General features: G+C 33.6%; 1 protein-coding gene across 1 annotated transcript; it reads right to left on the bottom strand.

Annotated features, from left to right (window-relative positions):
- Positions 1–616: 616 nt before the first annotated feature.
- LOC124373364 (choline transporter-like 2) lies at positions 617–23,899 on the bottom strand. The gene is made up of 6 exons (XM_046831738.1): positions 23,744–23,899; positions 14,937–15,059; positions 12,977–13,134; positions 10,496–10,697; positions 2,771–2,921; positions 617–970 (listed from the first exon to the last, which is right to left on the bottom strand). The coding sequence occupies exons 1-5, from the start codon at positions 23,763–23,765 to the stop codon at positions 2,842–2,844; spliced, it is 585 nt and encodes a 194-aa protein (XP_046687694.1). The 5' UTR covers positions 23,766–23,899; the 3' UTR covers positions 617–970; positions 2,771–2,841.

The raw sequence follows: 23,899 nt of genomic DNA, 5'->3' as shown, positions 1-23,899 counted from the left end.
GAACTAAAATTTAGTGGATATAACGCAACACTAAAGAATTCTGATAAGCTCCTAGTTACTAAACTCAATGAGACATCTAGATTTGTGTTTGTCTTTGGCTAAAACGTTAAATGTACCACTTTAACAGTTTACACTAAATGGAAAACATCCAAAATTACTACTTTTAAACGCCTCCAAAAGTTTGTTAAATATTTTAGCATTGCATTAGTGCTAGACATTGATTGTAAATTAATACATTTTTATTGTAAATCACATCTTTAATTTTAAGTCTTGATCCAGACTGTACTTACTCAGGATCTGTAGGCTATTATTTTGAGTTTATATTCAAACATTAGTATAACAAGCATATTATGTATTTATTATATTATACAACGTATATTTATGTAAAGGGAATGCATATCAAGAAATATTATAAAAAAAAATGTAAAACTATTATCACTTGATAAATTAAAACAAACCCATTTAGGTGTTAGTGCACTAATGTCAATTTGCTATTTTATTTTCTTCTCACAAATGTGCCATGTAAACAATATTTTAAATTAAGAAAAATCTTGTACGTGTTACAAGTGTTGAACTACCAACAAGACTGAAGGGGTGACTGTTTCAATATATAAATTTAAACAATAAAAATTAAAATAAATTAATGTTGTAGTCATTTTAGTTAGGTTCCTAGTTCAAAATCTTTATTTTCTGTGCAATGTGTTCCATCTTGCTTTTGTAAAGGCTGCAATTTGAACATGTTCTACATTCTTCTCTTAACATTACGTTCTAATTATTTAAATGTACTTACAAATTAAGTCTTACCTGAGGAAAATAATGCAATAAGGGCAAGAATTGAGATCCAGACAACTATTCCAGCAAGGAAACGAAGAAGAATAATATAAACAAAACTGACAACCAAAGCAGCAAAACAGAATATTATTAAATAGCGCCATGTAGCATCCAGATCATGCACCACATCTTGAGCAACCTACAATATAAACAACAAACAAACAAATTTTATTTTTAATAATACCTTTAAGTCATTATATGATCTAGTAGCAAACAATAACATAGCCAAAATATGTATGTATGTAACTCTAGAAGTGGCATGTGTAAGTGCCAATAGTGGCAAATTTTAGGTCCACTGGCAGCACAATTTGCTGCCATGAACTTCAACATGAACTTAAATCATTATTTTCGTGGAACTTATTCTTCTTTATGTAGAAATAAAGTTGCATGCAAAATTTAAAGTTTGCAGATAATTTTTATCGGGATATCTTGCTACATGATATGTTCAAATTTTGTTTATTGAGTTAGCTTTCATAGCAGTGTTGAAATAATAAAAGTTTAGTGCGGTACTGAGGGTGCTACAACGTAACAGCGTGCTGAAATCAAATCTAGTCACTGACTTTTAACTTTCTCTTTCCACTTAATTCTTTTTTTTACTGTATGAATGGGATACATGTGTTACTGTATCACATGTTTAAAATCAGATATGATTGTACTCAGTTTGTTTACAAATTTATTTATTCTACTATTTTCATGTTGCTATTTTGGTTATCTATAAAACCAATTTAAAAATATTCGCCAACACTCAGCGAAATGCAATTGATTGATATGCACCATCATCGAACTCACTGTTGCCTAAATAAAAATGAAACTTTATACATACTTTCACATGTACATCAGTTCATTTTTGGGATTGCATGGATAGATAATCAGAAATTGAGTTTTTCCAGCTCAAGGAATTATAGGCTTCACTAAAGCTCAGCCAACAAATTGATAAAGATATCTTAGATTTATTTTTTCCTTCCCACATTTATTATATTAAACAATATAATATAAGTTAAACAAATATCCACTCTTACTTCACTTATAATCTCCAAAATGTAAAAAAGAGTAAAGAAAAACTGGCATTAGAAACTGTTGATTAAAAGAATTCCTGACACAGATAATACATATACAATAATATACTGATCATTATATATACCTTTTATGAGGTAATTTACTTATCTTAAATATTTAATATATCAATGTACATGGCTTATTATACATTTTTATACTAGTGGCTTCATTCTTACATCAATACAAAAAGTGTTAATATTGCACGTACACGTTACAGTACTACCATATGAGAACTTATATTAATTAACATATATAATCTGAAATCTAATGTATTTTTTTTGCTGATTAAGTTCTAAAGTTAAGAAAATGTAAAGCAATAAATTTATTAAACCATTTTTAAAGTGACCTTTTCCCGTAAATGATCCCCTTAATTTAAATTTCTTTTCAGTAAATCATAAGATGTAATATTCTATACTTACTATGTTATTAACTCCACTTATAGGGTTATCTATATATATTAAATGTAATGAAAATAACTAAAACCCTTTAAATTAAAACTTTTTATTACATACACGTGTTTTGGTTTTAATTTAACATATGTTTAAAAGGTCCACATGTGTATATCTAATTGTTTATTACTTATTTATTTATTTAGAGGTTAATGTACACTGATGATGGTTAAAAAACCGAAACACAAGTATGTAATAAAAAGTTTTTAATTTAAAGGATTTTAGTTTATTTTCATTACATTAATATCTATACTTACTATATTCTATTCTTAACAAATTAATTTATGGAAGTAGATGCTAAAGTCTTGCATGTAGGTGATTGTGTGTTGGCTCATCTTGAAAAACTTTGGACTTACAACTTTTTAAAAAATGCTCAAAATTATGAATTTCAGAATATATATTTCTATACAAATTAAATAATCGCAAAAACAAACCTGATTCAATACATTGAGTGCTTGCATAGTACGTGCAGACTGATTCAACATCTCAGTTGAAAACGGCACATTTAAGCCAAATTTTTGTTTTGTAGTTTATTAATCCATTGTTCATAGTTAAATTTCAGATTAGGAATGCATCTGAAGTAAACTAAAAAATACAATAAAAAATAGTTATTATTTTCACTGACATTGTACAGGGTGCGGCAAAATAACCTCCCTATTTTCATTGCTTTATTGTGAGTAGAGGGAGGCACTCAGAATGGTGGGGATAGCCGCAACCGACGCAGGAGAGGGGGAAATTTAAGTGACGCTCCGCCCGTAGGCACCAGTCGTCAGTCGCCATCATGATGGTGTGGACGAGTGCACAGAAAACGTTTGCGGTCGAAGCGTTCATTCGTAACAATGAATCAGTTATCATGGCTCAACGCGAATTCCGAACGCGGTTTTCAAATTCCTCCTCGTGATTCAGTACCGGACCGCAAGTCTATTGTGCTGTGGGTGAAAAACTTCAGAGAAACTGGTTCTGTTGCGAAAAAACGAGGTGGAAGACCTCGTAGTGCTCGTACACCAGAAAACATTAATGCGGTTAGGCAATCAGTTTTGCAGTCTCCTCAAACGATCAGCTCGCAAACATGCAGCCGCCCTTCGAATGTCCGACCGTAATGTTCGTCGAATTCTACACATGGATCTTCATTTCCATCCTTACAAGATGGTTGTTGTCCAAGAGTTGTCTCAACGTGATTGGCAGAGTCGTATGGAAGCGTGTCAAATAATCTTGGATAGTCTCCCACCAGACGCTGTTGTTTTTTCAGTGACAAAGCGCATTTTCCATCTGTCTGGAAGTGTGAATAAACAGAAATTTTCGCTATTGGAGTGAAAACCATGTGAAATAAAACCATGTGGAGTGAAAAACCGAAGGAAATCCATGAGAGGCCTCTTCATAGTGAACGTGTGACTGTTTGGTGTGCGTTATCACGATGTGGAATCATTGGCCTTCACATTTTTAAAGAGGATGGCAATGTTGTTACTGTGAACTCAAACAGGGTATGCCAACATGCTAGCAGAATTTTTTGAACCTGCCCTACAACAGAGGGCTTTTGAGAATGTGTGGTTCCAGCAGGACGGTGCCACAGCACATACTGCCCGAATAGCAATGAACATTTTAAGGGGGGTCGGAACGAATTTTCGTCAAAATTATCGATTTTTAGATTTTTAGCTATCTAAATTCCTCTACTTTTTTAGCTTTAATTTGATACCAAAAATTACTGTTATTATTATTATATTTATTTTTTTATGAGACATTTTATTACAGTATGCACCGTAGTTTTTTCGTGGCTCCCACCACGCCGACTGGGCTTCAATATAGTACTCACTCTAAAACTGTTACGAAAGATTTTTTTTGTTATTATAGCTGTGTTGGCAACACTTCATCACGTGATACACTTTGGTTGTGTCAGTCAGATGTTCTGTTTATTGTTTGTCTGACTTGTTGGTTATGTTTGTGTTTGTAATGTTGTGACAGTGATTGTTTATGCTTCAATGGTGAAATTTAGTTACCAAAGTTATTGAAAGTGGTTGTAGTTTATATTTTTTATTCGAAATGCCTCGCGTACCTAGTAAGACATTTAAAAAAACGTAAAAGTTTATTCAGTGGGGTACCAGCTTGGAAGACAAACAATGGAAGTGGTGGTGATACTTCTGCTAGGCCTAGTGTTAGCTCCAATGTCACTGAACTTACGCCTACTCCTGGACCAAGTGATGATTGTAATCTAAATAAACAGAGCACATCAGGGAAAAAGTTAGTTAGTAGTTTAGATGAGTATGAGCAATACATAAGTATGAGTAACAATTGTAGTAATGATATTGTAAACTTGCTGAGTTTTTGCTTTTAGACATAGCGGTTTGCTCTCAATGCAATGGTTCACTTTCACTTCAAACAAGTAACAGAGTAGGCCTATCTGTGACAATTGAAATAAAGTGTAATGAGTGTGGATTTTCTGTATCATCTAGTAACAGTGAAAAATTAGGAAACCGTAGATCAGAAGTAAATGTTCGAGCAGTTTATGCTTTTCGCTGTATTGGGAAGGGGGAGCAGGCAGCGAAGACATTTTGTTCAGTTATGAACTTACCAAAGCCTACTTCTTTCAAGGTATACAACAAAACCCTTGCAGCAAACAGCAAAAGAAATTTGTGAAGAAGAAATGAAACAAGCAGCCACAGAAGCTGTGGTTGAAAATGATGGCGATATGAATATAACTGGTATTTTTGACGGAACCTGGCAGCGCCGCGGCCATGTCTCACACAACGGTGTTATTACTGCTATTGCCGCTAATACCGGGAAAGTAGTAGATGTTAGGGTATTTAGCAGATTTTTGTAGGTGCAAAAACTGACTAAAATCAACAACATGAAGGTAATTGTGCTGCTAACTATGCCGGGACAAGTGGTGGAATGGAGGTGGCCGGTGTTGTTGACATGTTCAGGAAATCAGAGGCTACTAGGGGTATCAAATACAGATATTACTTAGGTGACGGCGACAGTGCTGCATTCCCAACCATTCAAAAGGAAGCCCCTTATGGCCCAGAGTATGTAACAGAAAAGTTAGAGTGTATAGCTCATGTTAGAAAACGTATGGGCACCAGGCTCCGAACTCTAAAGACTAAAATAGGGAAAAAAGATCTTTCCGATGGTAAAAAAGATAGGAGGCCGTGGTCGCTTTGACTAACTCTGTTATAGATGAAATACAGACATATTATGGTCTGGCAATTATGAGGAATACAGATAGTTTGCAGAAAATGAAAGCAGCAGTCTGGGCGACTTACTTTCATCTTGTTTCATCTAACGCTGAACCTGCTCATGCACTATCATGCCCCAATGGACCTGATACATGGTGCAAATTCAAGAAAGCTATAGCTGAGGAAAAACCATACAATCATAAGGACCACACCCATCTGCCTCCAATTGTTATGGATGAAATAAAGCCTATTTTCAGGGATCTCTCTCAAGAGCATCTGCTGCGTAAGTGTCTGCACGGGGGCATGCAGAATCCTAGCGAATCCCTGAACAGTGTCATCTGGTCTCGGGTTCCTAAAGTAGTTTTTGTAATGAAGAATACCTTGGAACTAGGAGTGTGTGAAGCAATAGCTACTTACAACCGTGGTAATATTATAAAGTGTAAAATTTTACACAAACTTGGAATCAATCCTGGGTCAAACTGCATCCGTGTCATGAAGGAGCTTGACGAGGTGCGGATAAAAAAATCGGATAAAGCTATGCAAGAAATTGAAAAAAAACGGTGCCGTAAACAGCTCAGCATTGCCAATAAGAGGTTAGAAGATGTTTATGAAGATATGGAAGACCCTGACAACCCTTCCTATGGAGCAGGCATGCACTAAGGTAGGTTTTTTTTCCGTTTTTCATAATAAAGTTGGTTTTTTTGGCGTTTTCCGAAAAGTAGATTTTTTTACATTTAGGTACACATATATCAAAAACTACTAAAGATATCCAGTTAAATTCTTTTTTTGTTGTGTTCCCCACACGTATATCTTTGTTTTAAGCGATGGGTTTTATGATATTCCTATTTTTAAATTTGTCATTAAAAAAATATACAAATAACATCCGCAAATATTAAATGACTAATTAAAAAAAGATTTTTTGGGAAAACATTTTGAGAAATAAAAACCAATCGCTCTAATTAAAGATTAAGGTGTGGGGAACACAACAAAAAAAGAATTAACTGGATATCTTTATTAGTTATTGAGATATGTGTACCTAAAGATATGGTATTTTACATAGGGAAGATAGGACATGCCGACCCCCCTTAAGGCAAATGTTTTCCTGGCCAGTTGATTTCTCGGGGAGGGGACATTGTGTGGCCAGCGCGATCACCCGATTTAAACCCCATGTGACTTTTTTATGTGGGGTTACTTAAAGGCCGAGGTGTTTCAACAAACATTGCCCCAGAAACCTGCAAGATCTGAAGCAAGCTGTACGGGGGGAAGTTCTGCGCATACCTCAAGCCATGCTCGAGAGAGTCCACGACCGTTTTCAGAATTCCCTTGCAACAATGTAATTGATAACCACGGCCACCACTTATCTGATATTCTGTTTAAAAGAAAGTAGAAAAAACTTCCCGTGTCATAGAATAAGTTAAAATGAATAAATTTGTTTTTTGGAAAAAACTGTGGTTTTTATTGGCATTTAAAAATAGGGAGGTTATTTTGCCGCACCCTGTATAACAAAAAAATACCTTTTTTTTAATTATCTTAATTATTAGTATGAAGCAAAAATACATAACATTGTTGATTTTATTTATTGTCTTTAATTTATTTTTTTAGAAAAAGCAGTCAGAACAGCAATTAGCAGAAAACAATGTGTTTTGTTTGTTTTCATTAAGTATGCCTAAAAATTTGATTACAACCACAGGCTTTGGATTTAATAATATTAGTTTTATCTGGACACACACAAGACCAAGGTTTTTGAATGAAAGATGTCTAAAAATGAATTTTTATCCAAAACAAAGAAAACATATTGTATAGATTCCATAAAATATTTCTATATGTTGGAATCATAAGGCTGACAAGATAACGTTTCCTGGTGTATACCTAATAACTGCCAAAACCTTATCAGACAAGATATCCAACAAAGCCAGTACTGCCTAAGAACTGTAAATTTACCTAGATGTTTACACATGCTTTAAAACAAAAGCTACAAAACCTCTTTATTATGATCTACCAATACACAAGTTTTATTTTCCATTTTGAAAAATTGCATGGATTTTAGTTTTGGATGTGTACACATTTTACGCAGCAATGTTTTATTGAAATCATTGTTGTTTTTGTTATAAAACTTGTAACTACTTTTGATTTCTCCCTTCTTCTTCAGAATTCAATTACTGAATCTGCTAATAGATATCCAATATTCTTAATACCTTTAAAATGCATTGCAAAGTTAGAAGTGCTCATAAAACTATATAGTTTTGAAGGGTAGTAACTATTTTGGCTTTACTGAAAATATACATATATGTTTTGAAAAGTAAAGAAAAAATATGTATGTATATTCTAAAACATTATCTTCTTTTTAGAGCACCAAATTAAAGATTTTTCATTATGGCAGGGATCACCAGAAAGTGCAGTTGAGGGATGAGCCTATTTGGCAAGTAACCTTGGAACAGCCAACGAGAAGAGGACATGAAGGAGTGGATTGCCCAAGATGAACAATATGATGTGGTAGATGAAGAAATAGTGAACATGGCAAACGGAAACGGAGAAGAAGACGATGAAGAGGATATGGTGTTGGAGGAAAGTGCACAGAAAGTTTCACACAGCGAAGGACACTAAGCTTTAGAAGTGACGTTAAAGTATGCAGAGCAGCTGGAGGAAACATCGTCTACCGAGGTTTTTACTTCTCAGGAGACTGCGTAATTTGGAGGCCAGAAAACAACAAACAGAGGGAAAACAAAAGACAATCAAGAACTTTTTTTTTACTTTTTCAAGCTTAAATTTAGTTTCATACTTCACTGCACTGTATATGAGTATGTACCTATTGTAAAACATGTTTTATTACTTTGCCTTAAGTGCATTTTGATGTGCAAATTAAATTAAAAGCCCCCATACACAATCTGACCAATCTGTGGACACGTCTGTCGAGGCGTCTGATTCCGGGTCTGTCATTCATCTCTTGACTTGTCCGCGGTCAGGCAGGTTAGGCAGTGTGTGGGAATGACAGACCCGGAATCGGAAGTGTCGGCAGACATGTCCGCGGATTGGTTGGATCGTGTATAGAGAGACCTATACATAATTTCAACATTGTTTTTATAATCTTCCGTGCTATCTGACCTTGCCGTGGCTAATTCAGGTTGAATAATCGAGACTCTACTGTATTGGTATGAATTCATTTTAACCCTAGAACTGGCAATCGACATTGTAATGTCGATCTCACTCACATGTGTTTTTGACACTTCATATAGTACATAAATCAATACTACCACCAATATTTATATATAATTTCAAACAGAAAGAATTGCTGATTTAAATAGTAAAATTTGTTTTGCTGTTTTTGGCAACAGTGATGTCATAAAATATACCAGAAAGATCGTCTTTATCTAGCCATTTTTAAAATTAGTGATATATCATTGGTACGGTTTATAACTCGTATGTTGTCTTACAGCTTATTATAGCTTTGTTTGAGCCTATATTTTGCTAAATTTTGGTACGTTAGAAATATTTACTGTAAAAAATATATTGTTTTATATTTTTTTTTAAATAATTGTACCTACAGTAACAAATTTAGGTACATACCAGCTAAATCTTTTTTTTATTAAAGAATTTAGAAATTGTTTATTAAGTTATTTAATTTTGAAGTGTGAATTATTTTGTAAACTTTATTTATTGCATATCAAAGTTAGACTTATCTATACATTATTGTGCTATTAGCTTTCTTCTGTGAACTTCCCAGGGTAGCACGACCACATTGCTACAATACCCGAAATGGGTCTCTGATACAGCCAGTCAGACATCGAAACTGCCCTTCATGACAAGAAACCCTCAACAATGGGACCACGACTTTACAATCAGCTCCCAGCTTCCTTCAAAACAACTAACTGGAAAGGCAATGAAGAGGAAGGAAACTTGATTCTTGGTTATTGGAACATCCTATCTACACTGTTCAAGAATTCAACCGAAGAGATCAGCCAGACTTTAGACTAAAACTCAATCAACCATAAATGACAATCATGTATTATTACCATATATTATATGTATATTTCTGACGCATAACTGTTCTCAATGTTCATGTTAATAAAGAGATTCTGATTCTGTTTAGAATTAATTACATTTAAGGCCATAAATAGTGAACGCTGACCCTTGCAGTAGGCATATATGTGCATACATAACATCACTGCTTATTTTTAGATTTCACAACTAGAAGCAACTTTGAACTCTCTGTAATATCTAAAAATTCAGTCATCCAAAATAGGATTGGTCCCATCAACCTTAAATTATCACCTTCCTTGTTTATTACATGAATTCCAGCTGTAATAAATTAAATTTACATCAACTATTTATTTGGTGTTTATTTTTAAATGTTTTGTTATCTATATTTTTAATAAACGCACATGATTGTTATAAATGTTGCCCTGCATATTATGGTTAATTTTATATAACAAGCAATGATGGTCAATGTGTTCAAAAAGTTTGATTGGCTTTATTTATGTACCAAACACGATGCTTTGTGTGGTACACGGTAACATCTTTACATGTGCTGTGTCAGTATGTCTAAGACCTATTCTTCCTCCTAAGAGCAGTTATTAGTGTGCATACACCTGGAACCTACTTGGTGCAAGATTTTACCTTTCACAAATGTCTGCTAAAGGTGAGCTGAACAAGCTTATTTTATCTTATTCCAAACTTTCCCTCTTACTATCGGGTCATATGTTACCATAACAGCTCCACTCTTCCTTTCTCAATAACATTTTTCTTTTATTTATATGTTAATAACAAAATATAGGCCTATATATAATATTGTAAGTAAATTTTTGTAAGAAGTGAATGATCAAAACTTATTTATTTTAAAAGCGTACAAGTTAGCACTTAATGGTTTCTTTCCAATCAACTCTCATAGGAAATAGCACTGCTAAAAAATAGTTTAGGACACCAGACTTGTTATAAATGTCTTTTTCTCTATGAACATTTGCTGCCTTATTATTGCTGCTTTAGAATACTCACATGACTGGCTTGGAACATACCAACTGGCACAAGCTTTCTTGTTAACAACATCTTGAAGTGTATTTTTGTCAACAACAGTTTTTACAATGATTTCATTGTAGCAGATGAGATGATTCTGGACATCGGTTATGTTGAATTGTAAGACTCCTGACAAGTAAGTCTCTGCTATCCACACATCTTCCGGACATTTAGAAACACAAACCTGTAACAGTGATTCATTTAATATCATACCTTGTATTATTAAACTTATGTTGAATTGTAAGACTTCTGACAAGTAAGTCTCTGCTATCCACACATCTTCTGGACATTTAGAAACACAAACCTGTAACAGTGATTCATTTAATATCATACCTTGTATTATTAAACTTATGTTGAATTGTAAGACTCCTGACAAGTAAGTCTCTGCTATCCACACATCTTCTGGACATTTAGAAACACAAACCTGTAACAGTGATTCATTTAATATCATACCTTGTATTATTAAACTTATGTTGAATTGTAAGACTCCTGACAAGTAAGTCTCTGCTATCCACACATCTTCTGGACATTTAGAAACACAAACCTGTAACAGTGATTCATTTAATATCATACCTTGTATTATTAAACTTATGTTGAATTGTAAGACTCCTGACAAGTAAGTCTCTGCTATCCACACATCTTCTGGACATTTAGAAACACAAACCTGTAACAGTGATTCATTTAATATCATACCTTGTATTATTAAACTTACATTGCATCGATTTTTCCACCTCTTTATGAAATACACAAACCTACCTAACAGATTCACTGTTGCTCATATATATGTTACTGATTGATTGTCATAATCTCTCTTCAGCTAGAATTCTTCCAAACCCATTAAGAAGTAGAACGACCAATATATTATTTATACATAAAATCACTTATGCACTTCTTCCAATGCTAGTTTGTTTGCTCCATCTGAGCAGTAAGATTGGTCTAATTTCACAAATTAGGCATTGGTTTCAGCAATTATATACTTATTTAAATAAAATCTCTTCCCAGTTGGCCTCTTTTTCGTATCATGGTAGACATGAGGGAGCCAAATTTGGAATAGGCAGATGTACGAGTTGGAACCTTACCATTAAATTTGCGGATACAATTCCAAAGAAATTAGCTGGTGAGTTCTCATGTTAAGAAATAACTTTTTGTAGGTTAGTAGTGGAAGTTTTTCTTGTAACTTATCTTTTAGTTGATCCAATAATAATTTATAATATGCAACTGTAACTGTTTGTTCTAAAACACCATTTCCAAGCAAGTAGTCAATGATGGTTATTCCAATGAACTCCTAAAAAATCAATTCCCATAACCATCCTGGCTGAAGAAACAGTCATTGCCTTTATGCAACCTCTCCTCTGGCAACCTATTGTTTGGTCTGTACTTTGTTTTCAGGTGTGTAGCATTGGTTTCAAGTTTCCTCCACAATGACAAAAGTCCCCTAAATTATGCTGAAATAGCCGCAACGTCTTTAGTGCTTCATAAAGTGCAGACACAGCTGATTCTTTAGTTAAGTTTTAATAATTAGTGTTATTTTAGGTGCATGATTTAGTGAATGTGTTTGAAATTTACACACAACATGTTACCTAGATTGTAGTTATGTTTAAGAATAGTTATTCACCTGAGGAAGAGTTTAGACTGCAGATATTGAAGTGTTACAGGTTTCTTGTATCACTGAACGGTGGCAAATGTCTAGACACATTTTTAATAACTTCAAAAACCTTTCATTGTTAACAACAAACTTGAAATCAAGAATGCAAATTGATCTTGGAACACTTCACACATTTGTGGTTTTTTTTTTGACTGTGGGTAATTGTGGCACTCATCTTATAAATAACATTTACATGATCACATGATGATGCAAAATATACTGCACCCATTCACTTGGGATGCCTATATCACTAGCAATCTCATGTACCTTTATTCTCATAACATCCATCACCATATCACATATGGCCACTCCAAAAGATTTGAAATTATCTCTGTTCTAATCAAATTAATACATTCATCATGATATAAGCTTCTCACTAGTCACGTTATGATTTTCCTTTCAGGAAGTAGGCCTAATGTTTTATCAACTGAATTATGAGAGTCAATATACCACACATCTCCTTCATAAAAGGATCCATATGGATTTGTCTTAAATTGTAATTTATTATGATTGATGTTCTTATACATAATACTGTCAACTTTGGACTATTTTTACGATTCTATGTATGTTTTTAAGGCTATTCCCATAGTTCTACTTCAAAATTACTTTGCTTGGAGGATAGATACCTCTTTGAGCCTAAACTTCTACAAATCACAATTGTGGACGTTGATTACATATTATTACTATAATCTAATACTTTGACTAAATCAATATCATCATCATTTTAACACTAGCTGTTTTTCTTTTTTTTGTCTCTTCACGCTAATAAAAATTATGATACCCTTTTCATATAGTATCGATCACAAATGTAATCTCACCTGAGGTGTAGAACAACCCCTCCAGATAGCATCAGGTCTCAAGCAGGCAGTGAGATCAAAGAAGAAAAGGTTTGGATTGATCAAGTCAGGTTCACCACAACGATGGCCATATGAGTCAACTGGTAATATCAACCGTTTTGGATCTCCATTTCTATAAGCTGGATAATTCAAAGTAAAATATAAATAGATATTAAAGTTATATTATCATCCAAATATAACAATTAGGAAAACATTTGTTAAAACACATTAATTGAAAATGTTTGAAGGGGAATTATCAATTGGACATTTGTTTCTTCTTGTGTACGCTTTTTCACAATAATGAATTTGGTTATTACATCTGGTAAAAAGTAAACCAGAAATTTTTTTTCTATTTTTTCTGGTTTTCTCTTAATGTATAGTCTTCATTAGAAGACCCATGCATTTGTAATAAAACAAATAATTATGTATATATGAAAACTGAACATAACATCCTGTACAGTCTAAAAATACAGGGTGAGTGATATTAGAAAATGGGTACAAAAGCCAACATAATGCATCACAGTAACCAGGAGTGCTAATATATCAGTTACAACTTAATGGAGGTTTCAGAACCACCTTCCTGTACATGTCTGATTGGCTTTACTAAAATACCAAAAATGACCCAATTCATATGGGTGCTGATCAGATATGAACAACAACCTTTGTAGCCAACCGATATAAACAAGTGATTTCCTAGCCTACAACAATCAGAATACTTGATGCAAGTATCCTGAGGCAGGTAAACTTGACTGGTAGTATTCTACACACCCAATTCATATTATGTATCCACTGGCTTTGTCAGCAATAAAAATGGCTCCAAAGTGTGCATTGTCTGTCCTTTATCAAGATGAGATTCATGAAGCAATGTGCCATAGGTTACAAGAATCTGTTCTTGAATCATATGAAATACTGTTGGAAGAACTACAAAAAAAGAAATTATGAGTTAGGAATACAGAGAGTGACACATGTGGTATCAGCACCATTATTAATAAATTGGGGTTGTAAATTCATTGCAGATAATTTAATTTGGTTTGTCCATTTCTGTAATACATTTTCTTGCCGTGGTTTATTTAAACACATTCTAATATTTAATATACATTTTATAATTAAAAAACAAATAAATTCAGTTTAGTGTTATTTTAACTAAAATTCATATTAATTTTAATTTATATATAAACTGACAAGTTTTTTTATATTTTATTTATTTTTGTCATTCATATTATATAGCATTTATTTTTTTACTATTGCTGAGATTGTGACTATTTTGTACTAATCTAGATTGTACATGATGCACAGCTACTGCTCTATGTGCTGTTAATTTCGTACCATTTTTAAGTAAACTACTAGTACATACACACACACCATGTGTGTGTATGGTACACATGCTAGTACCATGTAGGCACACAGTTATTCAGTACGAAGTACCTCATACTTTTTTGCAGCATACAAATTTTAAAGATCTTGTGATAGATGATGTAATATTCACACTGAAAAATGTACTTATTGTTATAGTTTTATTACTCTTTGACTGTCCACAAACACAGGAAAAAATTCCTCGACCGGGTGGATAGATTTGTTCACACTTCAATAAAGAACATTGTGTATATTGAAAAAGAATAAGAGTTCATATGAGTGCCTTTTTGCTGCAGTAAGAATGGCAAATGTAAACACGGACATGCTCCAGAGTATGTGAAGAGAAGTAGAGTATTGATTAATATATGCTGTGCAACTAATGGAGAACATAATTACAGTAATTTTTATGGCACTTAAAAAACACCAAACTTCATCTTCACGAGATCTACCAATATATTTACTGAAATAAAATTGTAATTTTTCAAAATATAGATATTATTTTTAATTGTCATGTTGATAATGGATTTTTAACTACACAAACATATTAAATTATGATTATGATGCCTACTGAGAAAAAATATGCACTTACCAAAGGAAGCAACTCCTGCCCAAGCAGCGAGGAAGAAAAGAAAGAGAAGTAAGCAGAGAATGTCTGTACATGACCTGTGTTTCTGTGGACCACACAAGTCTGGGTCATATTTCAGTGGAGACCCTGCAGCATAAACAATTATGATTGCAACTTACAGTTTTAAAAGTACCTGAATTATGTAACCCAGACAATTTGGGTATACCATCATACAAAGGTCAAGTAAGAGTGTGACTCAGCTCTTTATTTATTTATACAGTGTGATAATAATAGCCTTGAAGCTGAGAGGTAATTTGCACTATATAAGCAATCAACATGGTTTTTTTTCTTAAATCGGCAGATGAATTTTCCTTATGGAAGAAATAGATCATCAGCCATGCTAGTTTTAGTGGAGGTTGAAATAGAAGGGTAAAAAATTGAAATGGTCATTTTTTTCTCAGATTATATTTTTTCTAGCTAAACCAACCATCAGATATATAAATAATAGGTAGTTATATCACCTTCAAACAAATAGATAAACAAATTTAAAGTCACAACTTTAAGGGTAAGAAAAAACATTATTTTAGAAAAAAATCATTTCATATTTATAATCATTTGAAACACTTCCATTCGACATCCCCCAGAACTAGTGCAGCTGACGATAAATGCTTTTCTCAGGGAAAATTTTTCTATTGATATCAAGAAAAACCAGATTTAGATACAATCCAATTGCCTCTCGCCTCCTGGACTGTAACTGGTAATGAATTTTTTAAGAATTTGTTCAGGGCATCAATAAAAAGGTAACACCGCCAACACTTCAACTCAAATCATAGGTGGGTTGTGAATTTTTTTGAGTTAAAACATATAAATCAAAACATGCGAAAAATAGACATATAATATACAATAAAGGTTTATTATACGTTTTATGTTTGTAGTCGTGAGGATAATCTTATGGTTTCAGAAGAGTACCGATTCAGTGTAGTAACACAGTGTAATACAGCAAGTTACAATCTCGCCCTGATTTTGTAAGAACGGCGCCGCACCAGGCGCCTGAAAGCGCCCATGCCAATCAATACACCTCGCAAAGGCGTCCGGCGGTCTGGCGATAACAGATCCGAAATATGCCGAGTTACATCCGGCGCAAAACCCGAAGGACGCTCAGCGGATGTAGACAAAGCAGATATGCAGAAATAGGTATGTAGACCTGGTGTCATCCGGGGAGCGGTGGTTCCGGAATGAGATAATTTATTGGCTTTATGATGTGGAAAACTATGAATATTTGACTAAAATTAACACATTTAATATAATGATTTTCCAACTAAAAGCCTTATAATTACATTTTTATCAGTAATTTAGGTTAGAACTATGCACTCTCAAAACAATTCTATGTATAACAAGCTTCGTTATAGGTACTGTATAACATGGCAATAATAAATGATGGGTATGTTTTACGATACTACCAGGATAGGTGAAAATCAGCTGTTAGTAAAATATTGTGTTATTAAATGCATCAGCTGCTTTAACGCATCAAAGAACTTTATATGAGTATTTTATATGCAAAGTCATATTGTGTTTGTCCTCCTCCGTAGACTAATGGTAATAGTCTCGGCTCTCTGACCGAGAGATCACGGGTTCAAATCCCGGGGAGGTCCAATCATGTACTTTGTACTTTAATAAAAAAACCAGTGTACTTCGAAGCCGGCATAGCTGACGCTGAGGCTTAAATGAGATTAAAAAATCTTGTGTTTTTGGCGCCTTCGAGGTATGAAATGTTAAATCTAAGCGTACCGGTACACAAAGTAAAAGACAAGGATAATTTTCGGACACCATTTATTACAAATAACCTAACACAATCGAGCAGTGTCAGTCACTGACGTCAGGTTGAACTCCGATACTCTTAAACCATGAATAATATCTACATGGTGTATGCCCACTTACGTTTGTAACATGTCATAGAACTCTATCATATTACATCACAAGTGCCTTTAACAAGTAGTAAGTATCCTACTACTTATTAAGTCCTTACTTTGTGTAAGTAGTTTGTTAAGTACTTACTGTACCTTAGATTGAGAAAATTGGGTGCGAAGTCTTGGGTAACAACTAGTTATATCAAACAAAACTAAAAGTTTGTTATTGCTTATGCCATTGCCAATAGTACGAAAAATGTGGTACAGTCGCCTCGGTTGCGCGCTACCGAGTATTCAAAGGGTACACATCTTTACCTGGTTGTAGGGTGATTTATTTTTCGGCAATAACTGTATAGTAATATAGTTGTTATTTATAGACCAGGAATCGAGGTCACATCACATTGTATGATCACACAACCTGTTTTCATAAAGTCGATAGAGGACTTTCCCCTAAGAAACCACTCGATCGCCAGCCACGCTAGTTTTGATGGAAGTCAAGATGAGAAGATACCTATCAAAAGAATTTAAAATATCAAACAATAATTAAGTGTGTGAATCCAATATAAATGTAAAGGGAACTGTTTGTAAATAAATACAAATTTAAATGCAATTACTTTAACTATTATTACTTGGATAAAGGGCGATAAAGCAATTTATTTACCGCATAGAGTAGTAATGCATTTTCTTATGCTATATCATATCATTGTATTGATATGCGTACACTGAGTAATGTTAATGTATTTTAATTGTAGTTGTTCACTTCATTAGTATTTTTAGATGTTTTATAGCACTTCATTTTCAAACAATATCCCAATTCCGTCCGGCGCTAAAGAAAGAATGGTTGATTTAATATTTGGACATTTCGAATTCGAACGGAAGGTGCATTATCAGTTGTGGCGGTTAAGTTTGTGACTCAGATGGTACGAAGGCTCTTAATGACTGCCATATCAATGAACTAGTAGCATTTCAAACATTTACAAGCCCCATCATCTTGAAACCTTTCTTTGTAAACAATGAATGAGATTAAAACATTTACAATTTTGAACAGATGCCGTATTATATTAAGGTTTTTATAGAAAATTACTAACAAAGAAGACTCGGTCACTAAATCCTTAATCCTCTGTAAACTAAACTACATAAATCCAGAGTAGTACACAATGGAGAATACGGATGCGAAGTTAATGTTTTATTACATTCTCGGTAGGATATCTCACTGGCAATATTATCAGTGCAGAATCCATGACATTTCTTTCTCAGGTGGGCGGAGAAAGGCAGGAGTGGTCCGGGCCGGTCGCACTGGGCGGAGAAAGGCAGGAGTGGTCCGGGCCGGTCGCCCTGGGCGGAGAAAGGCATGAGTGGTCCAGGCCGGTCGCATTGGGCGGAGAAAGGCAGGAGTGGTTCGGGCCGGTTGCACTGGGCGGAGAAAGGCATGAGTGGTCCAGGCCGGTCGCATTGGGCGGAGAAAGGCAGGAGTGGTCCGGGCCGGTCGCACTGGGCGGAGAAAGGCAGGAGTGGTCCGGGCCGGTTGTCGACCTGGTCGTTCTGGGTCGTTCCGGACGCAATGGACGCCGTGCTTTAGAGCAGCGCCTGGAGTCTGACACTGTCTGTCATAAGCTTGATTTCTGGAATCTGGAGTCATGTTTGTCTGAAGGTATCCAAAAGCGTTTGCGACGAAGAAGCTCAAAATGAACTCTTTACATTGTTTTCATATACACCTAGGCAACATAATTTAGTGTAATCTAGGTGAAGAGGTATTATCATTGTCTCATCGAGAATATAATTGAGTGCACTACGATGTTTTAGACGCGACCTCTAAGCACGCTGGAGCAACCGAATTTTCTACACTTAACAGTCGGTTGATTCAATGTAAATATTAAGTTTACCTCCAGTTCACTTTGCTCAGATTCCACACGCTGCACTAACTGGAGCTAAACCCAACATTCACTTTGAATCATCCCTTCCCACCGTTACTCTGCGATATGTGTAGAAAATAGCTAGGTTATGTATAAATGGGCTATATAACAAATAGCAATGCTTGACAGACAAACAGTTGGTAAATGCTGAATAGTAAGGATAAGGAGAAAGTGTTAGAAAGAGAAACGCAGACAATAAAATATATTTATCCTTACCGCAATGGAAGATTATTAAATCAATGTTCGATGAACAAATAAGTCATTAAATGGAATTCCATAAAATAAAATATGTAAATAAAGACCATGAAGCTTGGTAACCCCCAAATTTAGGCTTCACACCTAAAACATTTAAATAGGTGATTTCAAACTTCGGCCAATAAAAACATTTTTTAATTTAACCTACAATTTGTAATCTACAGATATTACGCAATTTGTGGATTACATTACAATAATTTTCTTTCACAATATTTTCTGTGAAAATAAAAATAAATAATTATGAAACATAAACATGTGTATAAATGGGGGACGCTGCTTTAGCACCCCCTGGAATAAGCACCCCCTCAGGCTCTGACGTCACGGCAGGGGGGTGCTAATTCAGCGCACGGACACGGACCAGGCACTGAATTAGCACCCCCCTACTACAAGGGGGTGCTTATTCAGCGCATGGACCTGGTCTAGGCCCTGAATTAACACCCCCCTGTTCCAAGGGGGTGCTTATTCAGCGCATGGACATGGCTCAGTCCACTGAATTAGCACCCCCTAGCATTCAACCAGCAAAAAGGGTATTTATCTTTTACATATTCAATTTAATCATAAATATAATAGTTGTTATCTGAATTTTTTTGACGCTGTTACTTATAAGCTACTATCTACGATTGTTTTGCAAATTTCTGAAAAACGATTAAATAATATAATAATCAAATATGCCTACTTTCCCTTCAAAATTACCATAGACTTAATATTACATAATAATGCTCCGACTAACAAGGCTAATATACCTTAGCACTCGTCCCTCTCACACGCATTGTCATATTTGTGTAACAATTTTCACTCATGACTTTGCTTTCTTAATTTTTTCTAAATATCACCTATTAAAATAATTAATTAAATCGTATCCTTCATTTATTCTATTTCAGTTCATTCTTTCACGTGCGTTTGTAAAATTAATTAACGCACTGCTAAATATATATTTAAAAAAACATAAAATTCTCTACGCACAGATCATTAAAGCCCATGTAGGCTCTTTTCCCTTTACGTTTTTTAATTACGAGTATACAGTAATTAGAGACAAATTAAAACTAATGATAATTGCTGCTTTTATTTTTAATTTTAATTAGCGGTCTTAATTTAGATGTATGTATTCATTCTTTTGAGATATAAGATTTGTATTATTGTATATTCATTGTTATATATTTATTGTATATATTGTAAGTTCTTTTCATATCAACTATAAGAATACTATAAAAAAAATACCATAATTTGTTTTCCTCTTGAATATAAGATATTTACTGTTGTATCTACAGTTTTACATTTTTGTGAAAGTAAAACCTATTTATGAGTTACTGATTTGTAAACTAGGTAGTCAACATATGTATAGAAGCATAAATATTACTTCATTAATAATAAAAAAATACTATACAAAAATACATAATATTTCATTTTGTATACAGTAAACTTCTACATTTGTTAATGTTTTATTTTCCGGGTAGAACAAAATCATAAACCTCGGTTAGAAAAACTTAACAACTGCAACAAATAGCAATCTTTACTGGTACATTTAAGCATCTACGTTTACCACGACAATCAATAGCAAATCTCTAAACTCCGTATAAATTTACAAGCTAAGGATCAGAAGTAAGTTCTGAGGTCCTCCATTTAAAAAACAAATTATTAAATAGAAATATTAAGCGATCGACAGTAAAGAGCTATAATAACTACTGTTTTAATTTTTGGTCTAGGTAATCAACATGTATTAGGGGTTTTTTCTGACGTTTTTAAAAAGAAGAAACCTATATTCAGAAATAATAAAACTTGGTATCGTTGGAATTTTAATTAAATTGTGTAATAATTGAGACCTTTTTTTACCCTATATCGCTTTTAAGATATTTACGCTTAAATATTTCTTAGAAATCACAATTTTTAAAATAAAGCTTGTAAGACATTTAAATTGTTGATGTAATTAGGCCTTAAGGTTATAAAGGTATATACAACATTTTAACCTAAACAATCCATCAAATATAAAAATAGTAAAGTAAAAAAGACAAAAACCAAACAAAATTGTAGGTATTTGAGTAATTATTGAGTTTTAGAAAGGTGAATATGATTGCTTTTGCCCTTGGTCCATGAATAATGTCTGAAAATATTGGTAGAGGTTGTGGAACACTCTGTATAATAATGTTATATATAGAGTGTCCTGTAATGCTTAGGACAAGTCTATATACCGCAACTGCTCAGGTCATGGCAAACGCATTTCAGTATATGGAAATAGATCTTCGGTGCTTAGTTTCCTATCCGTCAGGCTGTATGTGATTTTATAGACAAATTCGCTTTAATATCTTAAAACGAATAAACAAATCCTACCTATTTTGGATCAAATATTTGTGGTAATAAGGCCAGTTATAAAAAATAATTCATTAATACTTTCGAAATGGCGGCCATTAAATCTGATTAACTTTGAACATCTTAAAATCCAGCAGGTATACAAGAATAAATCTGATCATGGATTGTATCACAAATCTAATTACTCAAATAATATTTCAAACTAATAATAAATAACTCATTAAGAGCATCTTTACTGTGAACAAAAAGATTTGTGAAAATAAAATAACAGCACCTTTAGAGTATCTTATCTCTATTTTTTTATTTTTGTCATTTATTATGCAAAACATTTGAAATACGTGTTTCAGGCCTATCTAAGGATAGAATAGAATTATATATTTGATATTTAGTGAATTTATTTAAATATCTCTTGTTTTAGGACATATTTATTTACGAAAAATTTAGTCAAGCGACAATCAGATGTATTTCCAATAAAACCGGTTATCTTTGATGTTGCCATCTATAAAAGCATTATTGTCTGAATATTACTGTACGATTTTTCTTGTTGTTTATTATTCTTAATATACAACAGATAACCTAGTCACTTTATTTAGTTTTTTCAACATATATTGTGAATAAATTTAAGCTTTGTGATAAATAAAACAGTTTATTATTGTTAATTAAGACGTTTGTTTTTGTCCTTCATTTACTTGTTCATAAAGGCGTTCATTGTTGTTAAATTTGCAATATCACTATTAGTTTTTAATTTATTAGACAAAAAAAAAGTTTGCTTGGCAACAGATATTAATGTATTTTTTGTACTTTAAATGAAGGGACTAAGATGTGAGCACAATTGGCATAAGATATTCTAGAGCTGCCGTTTACTCGATTTTTGTATTGTGACCTACTCGCTCAGAACCTCAATGTCGACAGTGTTTTGTTACAGTAAATATGTGCATACGATATTCCATATATTTGGTCATTAGATTTGTGATAGAACCCTCTCAAATTCATTTCCTTGCAACATTTTAAAAAATTGCAGATTTTAAGAAGTTAAAAGGTAAATATTTTAATAGCCACTATTCTAAAAGTATTAAAGATAACATCATAATATATTTTTAGCGGCCATAAAATTGTGACCAAGACTTGGTAGGCTTACATTTATTAGGTTTTAAGATATTCCATTTTTAACAACAAAAAAAAACGCACACTAACCGACAGAGGGGAAATTAAGCAATGTAGATCCATAATACTCAGTATATAAAATGTATGTTTTGACCTAAGCAATAACGCTTTTGAAAATATGGTAGTATATTTATTGATACGCGTTTTAACATTGTTTTCAGCGTTTTTTTTTTAATTATAGTTGATCTAACTAATATAGATATAACTGAATGATATTGATTCTTGTAGATATAAAATAATATTTAAATTGTTTTTTCGAGTGTGTTTGAATTATACTATACAGTTTAAACAGTATAATTCAGTTTATGATGCGTCTTTAAAAATAATTGGCTCTTAGCCGTTGCAAAAATTACAATTTCACGGTTCTAAAATTTTCCCGCTTTTGATTGGTATTCTAAAAATTAAAATAAATAAATAATTGTTTTTAAAGTGGTTAATAGGTTGATATAATCTCTGACCATGTATATTTATTACACATGTCGGATTTACGCAATATAAGTTCCTCTACGTTGTTCGTACCATGGTTTCAAATTAATTTTACTTTAAAATAAACCTGTATTTGAATGCCCAGAACCTAGTTTTTTTACTTATAAGTATATTTGATGCATAGTATTTTTACAATTGGTAATGAACTGTTTGTTTTTTAAATATTAATTAAACCACAGCAATGCAGTAAAAATATACTCATTGAAATATATTTAAATTATATATATATATATATATATATATATATATATATATATATACACGTATATTTATTTATATTATTTTATTTTATTGAAAAATAAATCGCAATGTGGTTAAACGTTTATTATACTATTCCGTTGGGGTAATTGTTCATCTCATCAATAAGGTATAGGCGCTGGTTTAGCAGCCCCAAGATTCAAAGGGGTGCTAAATCAGCACATGAGCATGGTCAAGGCGCTGAATTAGGACCCCCCCTATTCGAAGGGGGTGCTAAATCAGCACACTATTGAACACGGTCAGGGCGCTGAATTAGGACCCCCGTATTCGAAGGGGGTGCTTATTCAGGACCTGGACACGGCCACTGTGCTGATTTAGCACCCCTTTCGTGACGTCATAATTACGTCAGAAGCGAGGGGGTGCTATGTCCAGGGGGTGCTAATTCAGGCGCACCTATAAATGGTCTAAAATATTATAAAACAATAGAGAACGTACTGTGGAAATATTAAATGCTCAAAAAGCCAACCTCAGTTCAGTTATCAAACTTTACATAGAGTCTGTTATAATGAACACTGCTGACTGGCAGGGTGAGAAGTGAACTTACCGTACTTAGTAGGGGGTGCCATGGTGCTGCTACCTGAGCAGAGGCTGCGAGGATAACTGCGAGCAGCTCACTCCTATCATCGCTATCAGCTCTCCGACCGTCCCTGATAACAACCAATCCAGTTAGCCACATTGACAGATGTTCTATGTATTATGT

The sequence above is a fragment of the Homalodisca vitripennis genome, unplaced genomic scaffold, assembly GCF_021130785.1.
Source record: "Homalodisca vitripennis isolate AUS2020 unplaced genomic scaffold, UT_GWSS_2.1 ScUCBcl_5396;HRSCAF=12092, whole genome shotgun sequence".
Taxonomy (NCBI): Eukaryota; Metazoa; Arthropoda; class Insecta; order Hemiptera; family Cicadellidae; genus Homalodisca; species Homalodisca vitripennis.
This window is presented reverse-complemented; position numbering and strand designations above follow the sequence as displayed.

What these genes read in the sequence shown, in the direction of transcription:
- LOC124373364 (XM_046831738.1), bottom strand. Translation starts at nt 23,765, where the DNA reads ATGGCACCCCCTACTAAGTACG. An exon ending in GGCAGGAGTTGCTTCCTTTG is followed by an intron (nt 13,135 to 14,936) that starts GTAAGTGCATAT and finishes TGAATTATCCAG; the next exon opens with CTTATAGAAATGGAGATCCA. An exon ending in GGGGTTGTTCTACACCTCAG is followed by an intron (nt 10,698 to 12,976) that starts GTGAGATTACAT and finishes TCACTGTTACAG; the next exon opens with GTTTGTGTTTCTAAATGTCC.